Source organism: Lutra lutra, chromosome 16 (genome assembly GCF_902655055.1).
Source record: "Lutra lutra chromosome 16, mLutLut1.2, whole genome shotgun sequence".
Lineage (NCBI taxonomy): Eukaryota > Metazoa > Chordata > Mammalia > Carnivora > Mustelidae > Lutra > Lutra lutra.
Genome location: NC_062293.1, coordinates 12,954,111 through 12,973,702, shown reverse-complemented (window position 1 = coordinate 12,973,702; position 19,592 = coordinate 12,954,111). Strand labels below are relative to the sequence as shown.

The window sequence follows — 19,592 nt, the reverse complement described above, 5'->3', positions numbered from 1 at the left end:
GGAGGCCCAGCCTTTCAGCCTGTTGTACAGGGGACGCTGAGTTTCGTCACTCAGTACAGTGGCAAATGTCAAATGGGGACCAGAACGACACAGGAAATCCTCCAATCCGAGTGATGGTATTCTGACCAGTTAGCCTTAGTGGGATATCACCTAAAGATTTTTAAAAACTGCAATAAAATCGTGGACTTTATGGAGCAGGTTTATTCTCAGAGTTCATGGTATCTGAATTCTGAAATTCTGCTGCGTGTAATGTGGGGCAGAGAAAGTAAGTAAACTCCTTGATGGCATCAGGACCCAGAGATCCAGAGGGTGGTGGAGGAATGAACCAGGACTGGGGAAGGGAAAGGAAGAGCCCCAAGCTATGACCAGAATGGGAAGCACGAGTGTGGAGTCATTACCTCTGTCTGCTGCACGAGCGGAGACAGAGTGACACCCCAGAAGCCGTGAGCACCCCAGCACCCAGAACTTGGGTTCTTATTTTCTCAGTTAAAAAAAAAAATCCCCAGGGGTACCTGGAGATATTAAGTGCAAGGTGGGTTCTTCCGTTCCAGAAAGAAAGGAAGTGCTAAAAAAATAAAAATAAAAATAAAAATAAAACAAACCTGACAGGTTATGTCAAAAGGACACAGAGCGAGTTTGAAGGAGCTCCCACTGACTATATATTGAACAATCTGAACATAAAAAATGGGCAATAGGAAAGAACTCACGAGCCCAAATTGCTATTTTAAAAAATGAAGGGGAGGGGCACCTGGGTGGCTCAGTCAGGTAAGCCTCCGACTTTTGATTTCAGCTTAGGTCTTGATGTCAGGATTGTGAGTTCAAGCCCCGCACACTCCACACATTTAAAAAAATGTAGTCGAGGGCGCCTGGGTGGCTCAGTGGGTTAAAGCCTCTGCCTTCGGCTCAGGTCATGATCTCAGGGTCCTGGGATCGAGCCCCGCATCGGGCTCTCTGCTCAGCAGGGAGCCTGCTTCCCCGCTCTCTCTGCCTGCCTCTCTGCCTACTTGTGATCTCTGCCTGTCAAATAAATAAATAAAATCTTTTAAAAAATGTAGGGAAGAGGTAAAGGAAAAGCTTTTCTTTCCGGTGAATGCAATGATGGTAGAAGGAACTACGGAATTGGACCATCACCATTGTGCAACCATCGGTGTAATAACTGGTTACAGATCACCCACGGATGCTAAAGCCACTGGGTGGCAGGTTGCTGGTCTCCAAGTATGACACCCAGATTCCTTATTATTCATAAACAGAAAAGGATACCTTTGTAGTGGGAGCCTCTGATGAAAATACCTGAACTAGGTGGTCAAGCGCATTATCCCCAGTAATAGGCTGTCTGGAGATACTCGAGGGTAAGCAGCTTCTTGGTGACCTCCTCTTTCTATCCCAGCCCACAGACCAGCTACACCAGCTGCATCACCAACCATGTGCCCGAGAGCTGGGTCCAAATCCCACAGCCAAGATTTTATTTCATAGGAATTACCTCTGAGTAATACCTTTCCCTTTAAGCAAGCGGTTCGTTCCAACTCCTTGCTGGCAGCCCCACGCTGATGATTATAGTCCGCGAGCCTGTCTACCACTGGGAAAAAGCATCCTTATAAAGCTTTTAGGCAACCAGTGGGCTACCTGCTCTGCCCCCTTTCCCAGCACTGACAAAGAAAAGCCGAGGCTCACTGTGAACCTCGGGGTGAGGTCCGGGTTTCAGGCTAGGAGACGGATGTCCTATCTTTGCAAACACAGCCACCTGGAACTGAAAATCCCCGTTTGAAAAAGAAATATTTAACTTACAGCCCATACGACATGACCCCTAAGAACTGTACAACCTGTAAACTGGGAGGACTATAGCCTTGATCTCTTGAAAATGGAAAGGAATTTCCCTCCAGCTCTCCCCACCTCATGCTCCAAATTCCCCGAGTCCTGGACTGTGTGTTTTCTGAACACAGCAGTGCCCTCCCATGGCTCTGCATCTTTATCTGAAATGTCCTCCCAGTGTCCCGGTCCCTGGCTGAGTGGAGGTCTCAGCAGCTTCCCCGCTTGGCAGGTGAGGCTCTGCTCTCCCCAACGCCCGCCGCACTTAAAGGCACCTGGCATGCCGCCCGGTGGTCCCTTTTTTATGTCTTAATCCGTCCCCTCCCCTGCCTCCCTTCAAAGACCACACATTCCACAATAAGGGCCATGTCTTAATTATCTTTGCTTCCTTGGCACCTTAAGAGAGCTGAACACATGTTCAATAAATGTATAATAAAGAGGTGATCAAAAAAAATCAATGATTGTGACCCAAAGCTGAGTCTCACTGCCGTGACTCTGTAGGCTCTAGGAGATGGAACCAGGACACACAGAGGCACTATTACCGATTCATCGCAATGCCATGACGAACAAAAAGTCTCGATGGCTGGGGAGGTAAGACACAGGCACCTAGGGGCAAACTGTCCTAGAAGGCAGACCCACTGAGGAGAATGTGACCCGTCTGCTGCAAGGGGCCTCAGATCCTGCCCCAAGCCCTCCCCTCCCCCATAGGACCCACTGGAGAACTTCGAGCTCTGCGCCAAATAAACCACCCAGAGTATTTGAGAAAAATGAGACTCTTCTGCAGAATAATCTATTTGTGGGAGACATGTGCTCCTGGAGCAGCTGTAAACCATGACATTTTTTTCCATTTACTTACAACATTAAATTGAAAATTTGTTCCCATGAGGGAATTTTTTTTTTAACCACTCCTCCAAAAACCAAATAAAAAAGCACACAAGAATGTAGAAAACCTATTAAAATCGCATATTGAGAGAAATAAAAATGACACTGTTCAGATAACATCAGCACCACTGCCCAGAGGCAAAAAATAAAAATATACCATGAAAGTGGAGGCCTTTCCCACAAATACCGTGCTGATCTAGAAAGGAAATTCATCTCTGATTTTGAAAGGCCGATTTCTATCCCAAAGCAGGAGTCTGTTGGGAGTTTGATTTTACTTTGGGAATTATGGTCCATGTGAGCGATTCTGCACAGGTAAAATGAAGCTGAGCTAACCTAACCATCAACACCGCCGTGCAGGGGTAAGACGCATTCTCCAAGGTACCACTTGCATTTGGACATAAGCTTGGCTACCCATGGCTCATTCTTTATACCTGCACCCTCATTAAAGCCAGGTTGCTTCCGCCATTCCATCTGGGCTCTTTACTGCAACTCTCCTCCCCCTGCCTCTCAGATCTCTGCGGTTCTCAGCCCCCTTCTCCATGAGGCACCGTCTATCGTGCACATAATCGAACGTTTAACTTTGCATGCACTTGGCTTGTCCATTAATTCCTTCATGAGTTACTTTTTTGCTCCCTTGGTTTTAATCTCGCATTGGGACTTTCTGGACCCCCAGAGAACCTGTGGAGTGCTGAACAGGGGTTTGGTGACTATTTATGGGTTTGTTATTATTCGAAAGGAGAGTCTTTAATTAATACGAGAGAGCTGGGGGGGTTCACAGCCTTGGGGCTGGCTGAAAGCCAGGGGTTGGGAGATGGACGTGGACTCAAGCTCCAGCTTTCTACCTTATAACTCGGAACAATTTCTTCTTTTCTCTCAGCTAATTTGCAATTCTCAAAATTGAGGATAATAATAGCACTTTATGGCACTATTGGAGGGGTCAATGAAACAAGGGATAGAAAGCACTTAGCACAAAGAAAGGTCCAGTCTCATGAAGAGTAAGTACACACCAAGTATTCAATGCATGTTAGCTATTGTTGAAAACACGTGTCAAGACAAATTTGTGTCGAACTGTTGGGTTAGGAGGCTGGGCAGGGCATGCAGGAGGAGGGAGCCGTTACCAGCAGCTTCTGCTCCAAAGGGACTTGGCTTTGTATTCCTGGTAGTCTTTTCATACTGCAATAAGAGAAGTCTGATGTCTTCTCTTTGGCTCTTTAAAATAATTTCTAGTAACTATAAGTACACAGGTACCTATGTTTTTGTTTTTTTTTTTTTTACAAATTTAAAATGTATCTACTTTGAGGGGCACCTGGGTGGCTCAGTCCGTTAAGCATCTGCTTTCAGCTCAGGTCAGGATCCTGGGGTCCTGGGATCGAGCCCCGCGTCAGGCTCCTTTCTCAGCTATGGGGAGTCTGCCCCTTTTCCCCGCTCATGCTCTCTTTCTTCTCCCTCAAATTAAAAAAAAATCTTTAAAAAAGAAAATAAGAAATAAAAATATGTCAAATTGATACTTACCCTATGGTTATAGAGGAATATTAATTCTGGGGGGCAGGAGGACTAGGTGAAGGGGACCCTGTACTACTTCTGAAATTTTTTTTTTAATTTGGACCATGAGCTCCATCTGTTACGGCTTATTATTTATATCTGTGTTCTCACTACATCAAAGTTAATTCTGATTCTGATAACCTACAATTACTCTCAACTATAAGTTTTAGACAAATCATTACCTATTAGTTACTTCCTTGAGCTTGGGTTTCCATACTTAGGATTAGACTTCCCTAACACAAATTACAACCATATTTTAAACATAGATTTGCTATGGACTGAATTATGTGTCCTCCCAGAATTCATATGTTGAACCCCTAACCCTTAACCTTTAATGGGAATCCTGGGCCCCTTGAATATGGGGGCCTTTGGGAAATAATTATATCCCAACAGTGGGACCCTCTTGATGGGATCAGTGTTCTTATAAGAAGACACACCAAAGCACTCGCTTCCTCTCTCTTTCCATCCCCAAGTGAGGACACACCTAGACAATCATCTACGAACCAGAAAGGACAGTCCTCATGGGGAACCAAATTAGCAGCTCCTTGATCTTAGACTTTCCAGCTTCCACAACTGTGACCAATGAATGTTTGTGTTTAAGCCACCCGGTGAATGGTATTTATGACAGCAGCCAGAATTAAGACAATGTTACAGTTCTTATTGATAATATCATTGAAATATATTATCTCTGCTTGTAGCAATTAAACATCCAACTATTAAATGAACCACCTGCTTGACTTTGGGCCAGTGATGTAAGTTCTTGATGCCTTCATCTCTAAAGTCAGGATAACCAAGTAAATGACCACTTAGGTTTACAGAAGTTAACTACGCGTCCTGTTCAAAAAGTGCCCCTTTTGTAGGAACCACTCGTGTTGGCTGGTGTTGCCGTTATTATTAACCTCTTGCCGGATTCCCGTTCATAGAGCAGAGCTCGATCTATGCAAAGCATTTTAGACGGATTCTCAAGACCCTTGACCTAGACTGTTGCTCTAAGTTAGCCTCGTTGGTTTTTGAGTGTGGAAAACCTATGTCTAACTCAGTGAAGGGTGCTGTCCCCTAAGATGATCCTGCAGAATCGTGAATCGAGTTCAACTCTTGGTCACGACGGGGTAATGAGGACAATACTCGCTGTGCCCATGTGACAGGACCTATCCTTCCTCTTCCGCGTACCGTGTGCCCACACCCCAGCCAGGGCATCTGGGACAGGTGAGCTTCTGGAGGTTCAGAGAAGACCATGGAAAGCTCAAAGCAGCAAAGCAGCCCCATACGGCTGCTGCTTTTATTACAGGAGAAGGCACGGGGCCCGTCCAGCATGCGGTGTGCTCTGCTGCGTTCAGAAACAACACGCACGAGGGCTGACTGTTCAGACACTCTCGCCAGGGCATTCTTGCCTCTCAGTGGGCTTTGCCCCTCACCGTGAAGCTCCAAATGGTTCCCTGCGAGGTCTATTGTACTGCCCACAGCAGCCGCTTTATAAAGTGTTGGGAAAACAGGGAAACGTTTAGCCAACAGGCATTCTAACTTTCTGCTTCCGAATCCCTTGGCGCATACTGCTTTCTGGTCATTTTCTCCTAAGCTGTGCATTTCCCGCACGACCCCCCCTACCCCCAGGACTCTGACAAGGTGGGAGCCTCCGCAGAGCACGAGTGTCAGGCTAGGGCACTGGTGGCCACAAGAGGGGCCCTGGCTGCCGGCCCGGAGGACAGAGCGGTCCCCACCTACAGCGTGGCAGGGGTGCAGGAGCAGTGGTCTGAGGAAATGAACTTCCCTGACATTCTCTACGGTGACATACTCAGCCCCATGCCAAACACGGGGGAAGCGTAACCAGAGAACCTGACGGCGGTGTATCGTTGGTGTTATCCTTAGCATGGGCTGAACAGGTGGCCGCAGCCTGATGCCATGACACGCCTGGGCCACCCATCCGCCTTCAGCCCTGCTTCTCTGTCCCCCCTGGCACCAGGGAACAACACACTGACCAGGTGTCAGAGTTCCCCAACTCACACGGCAGTTAGGACTCGGGATGGCCTCTGAGTAGCTGGGAGGTCAAGGCGGATGGCGCGGTCTCCGGGGCGGGGAGACGTGTTCGTGGGAAATCGGGGGCTCTGCATCTGAGCGTTTCTGAGGCAATGGCGTGCCCGACCTTGACCCGAATGCCCGCAGAGGAGCTGTGAGCCTCACCCCTCGGCGGGCGTGTCTTACCGGTGACGTGGAGCTTCTCGTCAGTGACCTCGGCCTTCAGGTAGATGCGGCCCCGCTTCTCCGTGTGGTCCATCCCGCAGAGGCTGGGCACATTGATCACGCACTGCTTGTGCACGTTCATGTCACAGGCTGCGAATCGGGACAGCGGAGGGTGAGGCTGGCAGACGGGCTCACGTCAGTGTTGTGGTGTGTGAGCGCAAGTGCCAGGGAGCTACCCTCTAACTTGAGACTTTGCTATCATGTTTTTGGTGACACGGAGAACTGTTAGCAGATGTCCCTTACAACACAGGCTTCATGTGAATAACAATATCCTTAAAATACCCGTGCCATATTTGTCCAGTCTTAACCGAAGCAAAATCCCCTGGCCTGCTCATCCATGCTTCAAATATTTAACACCAGGCAAAATTCACACAGGTAAATGGATACAAAGCCCAGGCCAATTAATATTGCATGTATGCAGAGGTGAATTATATGCAAATTTTAAACAGAGGATATTTGTTGCCAAAGAATATCTTCTGCCCGTCTGAGCTTACCGTTCGGGAAGGGTGAGACTCTGTGGACTGAGTACAGGAAAGTCATAAAATTTCTTTCCTTAGTTGTTAACTCTGTATTTTCAAGAAGGCTTAAGTACCTTGCTTTTTTTTTTTTTTTAAGAACTTGTATTTGAGATTTTAAACCTGTCTGCAAATATTTAAATATTATTCTAAGTAGAACAAATACACGCCCGGCATGATAAGCCATTCCCTACCAGCTGACATTACGTGGGTGAGCCAGGGAGGAATGAAAAGATCAGTCCCTGCACAGTGAACCAAGGAAACCCTGAAAAGAATCCTGTGTATCGTCCCTGTTCCTCCAGGCTTCCCAGAGGAGCCAGGGCCACTGGAATCCTCACACGCCCTCGACAGGACGCGACAAGGCTCTTCCGTAACCTTCAAGGTAGAGCCCGTGTGCTCGTTTCCTTTTCAGTGTTTAACGTGGTGAGGCAGATTGCCAAAAGCATCACAAATAATGCATATTTGCTAGGATTCGATAGGGGACGAAGGATAACACACACAATGAGGAAAGAACCATCCTTGTCTCCACCAGTGTGGATCGTGCTTACGCTTCTATTCCCAAACTGTGCCCCACCTCCTCGCAGCCGATAGAAAGGGACATCTGCTTTGCTGTAAGGGACATCTGCTTCTTGACAAGGTGGGCTATTGATGGGACCTGTGTTCACCAACTCCTAGCTTCACGTGCCAGGGCAGAATTGCAACTTCAAAGAAATTAATGCCAGCCTCTTCGGGGAGGGAGAAGTGCCACGGGGAAGGGAGCCAGGGAGGTGGGAGTGCCCTGGGTTGTATTCTTGTCTTGGCTCCACCATGAGTGGCTTTCGATTTTGGGAACTTCAAGTGGCTCGCTGATTCTGTTACCTGCCCTGCAAACTAAGAGGCTGGTATGGACAAGGGGTAGCTCCTGTCTTTGCCCTGCTAAGCAGAGTTGTATATGGCATTCTGACCCTGCAGCGTGAGAAGGCAGAGGGAATGGTTTCTTGTCTGCAGAAGTGAAGGGAGGGGCTGGGCATCCATCTGCTTCTTGGCCTCCCTTGAGGATGGAGCATAGGCAGCAGCCCCAGAGGCCCTATGACTCCAAAGACAAGAAGACAAAGCAAAGAGCACTGGTCCAGGTCAGTGGTTTTCAACTTTTTTTTTTTAGTAATGGAATCCATTTTTCAAATAAAATCTTAAGCAGAGTCCTAACACATAAACCAGATAAGTGTTAACTTCATCAGCAAAAAGTCAGTAAATCAATGCAAATTGATACATTTATTACAAAGACATTCATCAATCACCAATAAAGCCCTCAGATCCAAACAAAATTTTGAAACCGGCTGTCTCAGTCCTGCACTCACTTCTGCTTTCTCTTAGCGCTGTTCAGCTCCGTAACAGGAGAGTACCTAGAAAGGCTAAACACTGCCCAGCAGCGGGCAGGCTGGCGGACTCCTTGGGGAATCGGACCTGTCGGGAGAAATGTGGTTACACATTCTACCCAACCAGTGAAGCTGGCAACAGTGTTTCCACCGTCTCCTCTAACTAGTCAAGCTCCAGTGGGTCACACATTCAATCACTTGTGTCCCGCGGTTTTAAAAGAGTTAAAAGTAGATTTACAAATGCACTTAGGATTCGCACTCGCAGAACCCCTGAAAACCACGTCTTTGGAGCACAAGGGCTTCTCAATTCAGAGAAAACGACTGGCCTGGATCATCACAGAGGTTTTGTTTAGGCTGTAAAATCTGACAGCTTCCAAGGTAAAGGACCCCTGTGTGCTGAGAAACTATTCATCTGCTCTATAATGTTCCTTTCATCTTGATTTTTATATACACGTTGTCTTTGTCCCATGTAGCATATGCCTAGAAAGCTTTGGCCATAATAGAAGGAATTAATGAATGGCAACATATTGACATTTCCATAACACTTCCCTGTCGACTAGAAAAACAGGTTCAGTAATTATCTTTTTTTTTTTTTATCCTGAAAGTATACATTTTTATTTAAACATGTAAATGGCCTGGGAAATCTTATAAGAATTATCAAAGTGAAGAGTTTCCAGGTTTGTCTTCCTTTCTACCTGGTGCTTGAGGATGATACATACAGAACAGAAAGGGAGGAATGGAGGGGCTGATGCCATCCTTGTCCGTGGCCTTCGGAGGTTCCCTCTCTGACTGGACTGACAGAAATCTGGTCTGTCTGCGAACGTGCAGGAGGGCGAGTGAAATTCGGAGTTCTGGTTTTCATTTTCATCGTAGTTTCAGTTTTAAGGAGAGCCTACTGGATTTTTCCACAGTCCACCCACTAATTAGAGACACAGGAAGATAATGACTATGGTTGCTGAGCTTATTTTGAAGCTGAACCAAATGTGGAATCTGGAGGTGGGGATTCTTCTTTCAACACATGGCATTTGCTTTGGGGTTTGACTATCCTGTATTTTACAGTGACTGAAGATTTCTACCACAAAAAAAAACCGTGACAGCACTAAGTTTGTTTATAAATCGGGTGGGGTTGGTGTTTTTTTGTTTGTTTGTTTTTGTTTTTGGTTCACAATTAGGCAAGTAAGGATTTTAATAGATGAGTATTTTGACGGTGGAGCGGTCCTACACTTTTTTTTGGTGTGGTATGTATTTGAACGAGTTCTTTTATTGATGAGAGGACGTGGAAAAAGTCCGGAAGCTGAGGTGTTCTTGAAAACCCTGGGTTATCAGCTGTAGAGCCTCACCATCTACTAGAAAAGAAAACTTACTTACTGTCACATTTCATCCCTTGATGGATAAGTCCATACAGCAAGGAGCCACAGTGATCACAGAAGGTGGGGCTTCCATAGGTGTGGATTTTGAACTTGTGCTTGCTTCTGGGGTCCTGGTGGGGGGAGAAGAAGCACATTGTTTATTTCATCATCAAAGGAACACATTTTTGGACAAAGCCAAGGTCAGGTCCCACCATTTCCTCCTTGTCCCATGTCCAAGGTTCAATATGAGGCTGTATGCTATTCTCTGGGATAATATAGCAGGGGGTGAAGCAGGGGGACACTTCACCGCATCGTGTTTTAATAGGCTGCCCATTTTGGACCATATAGTAAATACCCGTGTTTCCTTTCTTTACAGGGTGTAAGTGTACACACCAGGGTTTCCAGCGCTGTTGCCACTTTGGGACCTAAAGTCATGAAAGTGCCTGCAGGTGGGCAGGGGGTTTTAGACGTCGTGGCATTGCGGTATCTGGGGCCCAGCACAGACTGCAGCACATGGTGGACACAAAAATCAGGGTGTATTTGTGAACTGAGTGACCCTGGATCCACTCAGTGGTCCTGGGGTGATCTCCTTTTGGGCAAGTTTTCTTGAAATACAGCATTAAGACCAGATATGCAGCCAAACCAACAGAGACCTCTTCCTGCTTCTGCACTATTTCCAAAGCATTATACGCATTTGCATGGGCAAACTCCAGGATAATGAGGTGAAAATTGGAAACTGCACTGAAAGCACACTTTCCCCTAGCCCCCTGCTGCAATTTCATTACCTTCCCTAGCATGGCATACAAATTACTGAAGGTACGAGACAGCTTTCTCTCAAGTAGCCTTTTTGTTCCTCAGTTCGCAGAGTACAGATAAGGAAATCAACATTATACACAGCTGAGTGTTGTAACCAAAGAGCACTGACTCTGCAGTCAGACTGCCTGGGTTCGGTTCCACGGCTACTACCTCCCAGAAGCATGACCTTGGACAAACAACTTATCCTTCCTGCCTCATCTGTAGACTGGGAAATTAACAGCGCTTATCTTACGGGGCTGTTATGAGGACAAAACAAGTCAGTCTTATTAAATGCAAAGGTGGGTCCATCTATTTTGATCCGTGCCTCTAAGTCTTGGACCTCTGCTGACTGACATGCAGAAGCAGAGGACTGAGCCAAAAGATCTTTAGGTCCTGCCTGAAATATAAAACAATTTCATCTTCAAGTCCATATCAGAATATTTCCTTAATAAATTCCTCCTCCTGAATCATTCTTTGCGGCCCAATCAGCGTAAATATAGAGCTGCCATTAACTGAATTTTAAGGAAGACAACAGAGCAGAAGGGTTTGGGAGAAGGGCAGGAGACTAACAGCTCCACTGCAGACCCCATGAGCCTGACTTCTCCTTCATGTGCAAAGATACACAAAGAAAGCTACTCCTAGCTTTCCGCCTTCTAAGAGCCTAGGTGCTGGTGGTTTGAGAGCATTTCAAAGGGGATTTTGATTTTGTAAGGTGATTCATCTTTTGGTTGATTTTGAAACCTAAAATCCAAGCAACATATGCCAATGAATTATACAGTTGACCCTTGAACAATGTGGGGGTTAAAGGCATCGACACCCACTCCCACAGTAGAAAATCCATGTATCACTTTGACTCCCTCCCCCATTTGTTGGCTGGAAACCTGACCAAGAACACGAAACAGTTGATTCACACATATTTTGTATGCCATATGCAGTATATGCTGTAGTCTTACAATCAAGTAAGCTAGAGAAAAAATGTTGAGAAAAACATAAAGTATATCTAATGTACTATAGAAAATCCGTGTGTGTGTGAATCCATGCAGTTCAAATCTGTGTTGTTCAAGGGTCAACTGTAATTACTTTTTAAAAGTCATGAGTTTGAAAATCCTGGAATATTTCAATCATGCACAATAGTATAAAGAACATTACATGAAACACGTATCACTCAGACCTGACAAATTGTATGGTTATCTTCTTCTCTACAGAGACATTAGTGGCCTTCAAAGTCACATGGGCAGTGAATAATAGAGCTAGGATTTGACCAATGTTTGCATCTTTAACACTGATTCTCATCCAAGAGCTTAAAAAAAAAAAAAAATCCACCCAGAATGAAGATTTGGCTCTTAACATTCTTTTTAAAGCAAAGTTTTAGATTTTCAACACAACATTTCAAAAAGATTTTATTTATTTGAGAGACAAAGAGTTTGCGAGAAAGAGAGAGCATAAGCGAGTGGGAGGGGCAGAGGGAGAGGTAGAAGCAAACTCCCCTCTGAGCAGGGACACCAACCCCCATAGGAGCCTCCATCACAGGACCCCAGGATCATGACCTGAGCCAAAGGCAGACAACCTACTGAGTCACCCAGGTGCCCCAATATAACATTTTTTTAAACAAGTCTACCACCTGTTTTTTTTTTTAAATTTATTTGACAGAGAGAGAAAGAGAGATCACAAGTAGGCAGAGGCAGGCAGAGAGAGGGGGAAGCAAGCTCACTGCTAAGCAGAGAGCCCGATGCGGGGCTTGATCCCAGGACCCTGAGATCATGACCTGAGCCGAAGGCAGAGGCTTAACCCACTGAGCCACCCAGGCGCCCCTCTACCACCTGTTTTATGAATAGTTTTACTGGAACACATCTATGCTCATTCATTTATATATTTTCTGTGGCTACAAGGGCAGAGTTGAGAAGTAATGACAGAGCCCACAAAGCCTAAAATATGGCTACAAAGCCTAAAATTATTAGCAATCTGGCCCTTACAGAAAACCTCTGCCAATCTCCTCCAGACCATGGTTTTCTCTACATGGCACCAGCATGACCTGGAACCTGTCTGAAATTATTTAGCTCCTCCCCAGACCAACTGAATCAGAAACCCTGTGCAGCCTCAAGCTTCATGTGTCAACAAGCCCTTCAGGTGATCCTAATACTGGCCGGTACGCTAAGGACTGAGAGCCACTGCCGGAGAAGGTTGACAAATATCTAGTAAGTGCCTCCTGGACGCCAGGCGCAGATGTGGGTGGGTGATTGGCAATACTGAGCCAGGTCATCTGTTTCCTTCCTAAATGTCCCTTAGGGTGTGAAAAATCAATGCCATCCTTGGGAGATTATTGTCCTTATCAAGAAGTGGCTGTGAGCATGGTCTCAAGCCTGGGTTTAGCTTCCGTGAGAGCATTGCACCAATTTCCAGATGTTTGGCAGAATGTTGAGGGCACAGAACAGTGTCAGTATCCATTAACAGTCCCCATGTTGACAGCAAAGGTTACATCCTACCACGTGGAGGGCAAAGAGGATGCTAGGGGAAAGGAAGCAGCCAGCTCTCCCTGCAGAAGCAAGGCACCAACGACTGGCCCTAGATAAAGATCGCACGGCAGCTCGCACTCAGCCCTCTGGAGCCTGCGCGTGCCAGGCGGCTCCGGGGCGGCTATCCTGCCAGTGGGCTGTCATACAGATCTCTACTGATGTGGCACATGGGCGACTTGCTTCACTTTTCAGGAAAATCTAAGTCTTACTCCTCCGATCCCCAGATGGCATCTTCAGGCCTCAACTGTGTGGAAGTGTAGGAAGAGAGGAAACCACTCCTTCCACCTCCTGTGGAAGTCTGGAGAATGATCAAGTCCTGGAGTCCTCATGCTCCAAAATCATGAGCGGCCAAGGATCACGCCTATGTTAATGAGAATAATAGTAACACAATAATAGTAATACCTGTTTGCTGATCTTCACGGGTGTGCAGGTGCTTTAAAATGGACAGGACCTCTCCTACAAAAAGAGCTTCTACTGGGATTCTGGAGACCTGGGGTTGAACTCTAGTCCTGATACAAACTCAGCAATTTTGGACAAGTCATGTCACTTATTTACAAAGCAGAAATATACCTATGTCATAGCCCTGGGGGTGGGGCCCATCTTTGGGAACATATGAGATAGGGCTTTGCAAACCCCAAATCCCTAAGTAAATATAAGGTTATTACAATTACATTATCCTTGGAAGTAAAGTCCAAGATGCTCAAGGTTTTCCAACAATACTTTAGGGACTTGGATCAGAATGGGAAGGAAGAGGAAAGCTGATCAACTTTGGGGCCCACGGGGGGCTGGATCAGAGGCCCAGTTGGCAAGGAGGCAGGGGACTTCCTCTGGGGTCCTGAGTTCCCATCCTCTGCCCTGGAGTGGCCTTCCCAGGCAAGTGCCCCCCACTGGGTGGTGACATGTGAACACAGAGCCCGTCGAGCCAACCCGCCTGTGTACCGCTCCCACCATCAAGACAGCTCATCTCTGTCTCCGCAGAAATGGAATGCAGGAGCACAGACACTCATTTCCAGTTGAATTAATCTCACCTTGTCTGATAAAAGAAACCACAGTGTTAGCTAAAGAGCTAGGACTTATGATGATTTACAGAAGCAACTGTCCTGAAAAGCTCCAGGCTCTTCCTGTTCCTATCCATAGCTGCTAGCTAGTGGCGCGCTTTACTTCTCCGGGTTCTGATCTCCTCATCGGGAATCCGAAGGGACTGGGTCAGCACTTTCAAAGGGGCAGAGTTCCCAGGGCCCACCAGCTGTCAGGAGTGCCCATGGGCTGCTGAGGGCACGGGAGGGAGGCCAGTGCTAAAATACCAGCATGAAAACAACCAGACGAGATGATCCCTTTGATTCTTGCTTTGAAGACGAAGACAAACTTTTAATTTTTATCCTGATGTATTTTAAGACTCCCAGCAGTTTGTAAAAATAGTATGGACTGTTCCTATACCTATATATGCTCCAGCTGGCCTTCCCCAGGGAACACGTCTCACATAACCACAGCACATCGGCAAAACCAGGACCTGACACCGTGACAAAGCCATTAACCACCTACTTCAGGGTTTCACCAGATCCCGCACATGTACTTCCCATGCGTGTATCATTACCGGACAGCTCATGAACCACACACACTCTTTACCGAACAGGGAATATGCTAATTATTTGCTGGATAAACACCATGAATCCCGGCAGACCACCACCGAAGGAGTGTATTTATCAAAGACACAATCCACTGACCAGCTTTTCAAAACCAAATGATTTCAGGGCACAGGCTGGGCGAGCGCTCACCCAAGTGACGGTGCCAGCCAGGGGGTGTGGCCATCAAAGGTGTGTAAGTCACACGTTTCCAACGGGTGCTGGTAACCCAGGCTTCTCTCGCGTGGCTCTGGCCCTTCCCTCCACCTGGCCCAAACATCTTACGCCAAGAGCCCACATGTGGAAACACCAAACACGGTACTAACAAAGCTGCTTCCTCCTCCTGGAAGCCTCTCCAGACTCTCCAGCACCAGTCACAATTTTCCTCTTTCATCTGGCCTTCCAAGACACGTGGCTTCTGCCTCTCCTACGCCACCTCCACATCCTACTACTTAGAAGGTTATTACTGTCTACCTCATCTTTCCGGTTTCCCTCATTGACCACACAATTGTGCGCGTCACAGACACACACCTGCAGGCCATGCCCTGGAGGCTAAGGGATGGTCCTAAAGCTCCCGCTGAGCTTGCAGCTAGACCAGAACCAAGGCTAGAATGAAGGGTTGGTAGTAACCTTCTCTCCAAGCTTCCTGGAAACTGGAGCAAAAAGGGAAAAGAAACACACAGGAGTCCTCCAGGACTGCAAAGCCACCTGGATGCCACAGACAGGCATCTGTCTTGTTTTCCTCTAAAACCATTTGTCTCCCGCATGGTGAGCCTTCAGTGAATGTGTAGGAAGTCTTCAACAAAGCCTATTTCTACCACTGTTCACCTGAGGATTCTAGGTGAAGTTATCCCACATCTTAGCTATGGTAAGTCTGGCCTCACTTCAGTTCCACACACACACACACACACACACACACACACACACACACACAGCTGGTCTACCCCAAGCATTCAGTATTACCAAGTTAGCAACACCTCCCCATTTCATGCAATACATGTAAATCTGACTTTTTTCTTTTTTTAAAGAACGTCCCTAGACATTGGCAGCCTCTCATTAAGTGGAGTATGAAACCTACTGTCACCAGTCACAAGCCTGACATGTTACAATGAAAGGGGGAGCCACTCAGCTCCGATGTTTCTGTCGTAGACGCGGTTGGGGGGCGTAAAAGGAGTTTCTGACTCAACTGATTTTCATAGGAACGAATGAAGCCTAACCCACAAGTCTAAATCTAGACCTCTCAGAGGAAAGGAACAAATGAAAATTTCAAGTTCTACCGAAAGCATCTGCTGGTCTGTTTCTCATATCTTAGTTTTAGACGACGGCAACTTAATTAGCTTTCCTTGGAGACACTGCTCTACATTTCCACCAGGACTTGTCAGTCTTTTGTCAAAATCATCCCAGCCACCATCATTATGCGATCTGTTAAAAATAAACCCATGGGTCTATGCTGCACAAAATTTTGGTACTTTAAATGGCCTAGATGCCTTCTTGTCGTGTTATCTATAACTATCTGGAAGGTGTTCTCCAGGTATGCTTTGAATGGTGGCCTTCAAGGTTGGCGTCCACCAACACATTATGTGAAATCTCCAGAGGGTTAAACTCCCCACATACCCAAAGACTGGCGATCAATGGTGCCTTTTGATGTTTACATTTGAACAGACATCATTTCAAAAGCCCTTTTCATCTGATGAGTAAAAGAATGGCAGGCTTTTGGCTGGAGGTCAGCCTGCATTGAATTTCCCACCCATATCTGAATGCCTCTGAAATGCCCCCCCAGGCTTCTCACAGAGCACCGATATGGCTGTCACTGAGGGCCAGAGTCCAGACTTTAAGATGTTCTGGAAAAGACTCTGTTTTTAACTGAGCAAAGCCTGCAGGGTGGCTGCCTTCATTGCCCAGAGCAGTGTGGTTCCTTCAAGCTGCTTCTTCTAAATACCAAAGAAAATTCTCCACTTTCACCATCTGATGTGTTCTCATGAATCATTCTTTAAAGCCAAGCCCGGGTCTAAATGTCACTCACACGCTGATTATACAAGCAACACCAAAAACATTGCTCCAAGGGTGAATCTGGCATCATTTCTGAGATCTTAAATTTCTTGGGAAGCTGGGTTTTTTTTTTTTTTCCAATATTTTTTAAAATTCCTATTTAAATTATTTTATGTTACCATGAGAAAGTACTACGAAAACCAGATCACACGAGCAGGGAGATTTTATGTAACTTGAGTATCACTCATAATTATTACATCGGACACCACGTACTGAGCAAGCCCCCCACATCCCTTCTCGGGCTGCGGTATCATCCTGGTCGACTGTATTTGGGTATAGGGAATGTATCTGGCCTTTGATTACACTGGTCTTGTTGAATGTTGCCTGTCTTAAGGAAGAACCAAGGAACTTCCATTTCTGGTGAGTTCATTTTTGATCTTAATGTAACCCCACATTATTCTGATGAATAACATTCATCTTTACAGTTGAACTAACTTGTCAAGCCAGGCTTTGCTAATGGAAGGGTTCCTATGGGCCCTTTGCCCAGTTGTGCAAGATGCTGTAATCATTAAATACAAAGTGGCAAACTCTTTAAAAAAGATGCTACATAAATCTCTACCTGCAAGACAATGGCTAAATAAACCATAATATATTTATACTGTGGGATACTATGTAGCAGTTAAACCAAAGGAGCTAGATCTTTCGGTAACAATGTGGACAGATCTCCATGGTAGACTGTCTAGTGAAAAGAGCAAGCTGTGGAATGGAACATAAAAAATGACATTTATGTAGAAGGCAGAATGAAAGACAACACCAGATATAGAACAATAATACAGCTTTCCTCTAGATAGATATATAAATAAAACGCCTCTGGGAAAGTGTGGTGATGGACTAGATTCAGAAACAACGGTGAGAGGAGACCTTATGCTATCTGAAAAATTTTAAGTTGAAAGGAATGAATTCATACATTATCTATGCAAGCTAAATTACCCTGAATCCCAGCTGAATGCATTTGGTTATATTTCCACTGGATCATGAGATGCCATTAGAGGGACAGCCCGGACATGTCGAAGAAACTGGGGCCTGACTGTTCTAACTGGTGAAGAATGGACTGTATTTGTGGCTTTCCCAGTGTTCTGCTGAGAAGGTGTCTGAATGAACTCACTCTGCAGATATCCGGCACCACTAGCCATCGATACAATGGAAATCTTAATTAAAAACTATAACATAACCATCTTCTCCCTCCATAATCAATTCTATACGTTGCCATCATCTCAGGACAAAAACTTGACATAGAGTCATGTCCTGTCAGTTACGGCTTTCCAATTCCGAAAGAATCTTTGATGGTTTAGTATGAAAGTATGGTATTAAAATCAGATGTTGAAAATGTGCAAATATTCAAACCACGAAGCCTAATAACTATTCTTCATTTAAAAATGTGGGCTCTCCTACCCGGCTATCAATTTCTTCATGTCACCTAAGAAATTATGTACCAGACACGTGATGGTGTGACACTTGGTACAACCATGGTGGCAAAGATTCCAGGTGTGGCTCAGGTCCCATCTTGTTTGGGACAGGTAGAGTTACACTGCATTAACAAATCACAAACTTTCTAACAAGTTCCTCCTAATTTTCAAGTGGCTCAACACAATGAGCATTTATTTCTCACTCTTTCCCCTGGGACCCAAGCTAGAGGGCAGCCCCCACCTGGGACGTGGCCAGTCTAATGGCAAAGGACAAATGTCAGTACTGCTCAACGGCTCTTAAATCTCCAACTTGGCAATGATGCCATCATTTGTCCTCACATTTCATCAGCCAAAGCAAGACATGTGGCCGCAATGGGAATCAGCAGGGCAAGTGTATGTAATCCTTCCCAGGAAGGGGCAGCAAGCATTCTGAGTAATAACATAATCCACAAAGACCCAAAGAAAGCTGCACGAAGTCTACTGGCATTTTACATTATTGGAGGAAGGACAAAAGAATGGATTAGAACTTCAAACTTTGAAAGCTCATAGGTTTTTAAGGTCAACTAAATATAGTTTTAAGTTGGAGTATCAAATAAGCCATCTACCTTTTAGATGTTATATTAACTTAGCAGCAAAGAACGCCCCCCCCCCCCATCTTATTGGCTTAGCACGGCATACATTTCTTTCTCTCTCAGGTTATAAGTCAGGGCTGCAGAGTGGGAGCACTGCCTGCTCATTTTAGGACCAAGGGATGAAGGGACAGCCATTGTCTGGGATACACCATTATCAGGGAAAGAAAAGCAAGAGGTAGAACCCAAAAATGAAATCTGTTAATGCTTCTTGCAAGTGGCTACTTCCCACCTCTCCCTCCCTCCCTTGCTCACCCTGGGTCAAAGCAAGGCACAGGGGCAAACTTGACCCTGGGTGGAAATGCTCCTGGTCTAGGGGGGAGCTGCAAGCCACATGGCATGGTGGCATCTATCCTCCTTTTACGGGTGGTGGAGCAAACAGTGGGGGACAGTACAACCTTCCACAGATGCTCCTCAGTGTCTCTATCTACACACCACGTACTTAGGAACTGGTGGACATGTTTGTTTCCCGGATAGATTATTTTTTTTTTCCCTTTCCTGTAGTCATACTAACTCTTCTAAGGGAAACCGTTCAAATATTTTGTTTCTTTGCCCACTCAATTAGGCACGGTGATTGCTTTATTTAGCTTTAGGATAACCTTTTTTAAAAAAATATTTTATTTATTTATTTGACAGAGAGAGACCACAAATAGATAGACAGGCAGGTAGAGAGAGAGAGAGAGGGAAGCAGGCTCCCTGCTGAGCAAAGAGCCCGATGCAGGACTCGATCCCAGGACCCCAAGATCATGACTTGAGCCAAAGGCAGCGGCTTAACCCACTGAGCCACCCAGGCACCCTAGGATAACCTTTCGAATGGTGATCTGCTCAGAAAAATCTCACATTTAAAAAATATTTTTTTTCTGCTTTAAGTTTTTATTTTGAAGTCACTTT

The 19,592-nt window shown here is 45.8% G+C and overlaps 1 protein-coding gene across 3 annotated transcripts in view; it reads right to left on the bottom strand.

Moving 5' to 3' along the window:
- The window catches only part of PRKCA (protein kinase C alpha), a 407,772-nt gene that overhangs the window by 117,063 nt on the left and 271,117 nt on the right, over positions 1-19,592 (bottom strand). For all 3 annotated transcript variants that reach the window (XM_047708148.1, XM_047708150.1, XM_047708149.1), the window contains exons 4-5: positions 9,707-9,818; positions 6,430-6,558 (exon numbers count right to left, since the gene is read on the bottom strand). In XM_047708148.1, the coding sequence (XP_047564104.1) occupies positions 6,430-6,558; positions 9,707-9,818 (241 nt within the window). The remainder of the gene's footprint in view (positions 1-6,429; positions 6,559-9,706; positions 9,819-19,592) is intronic.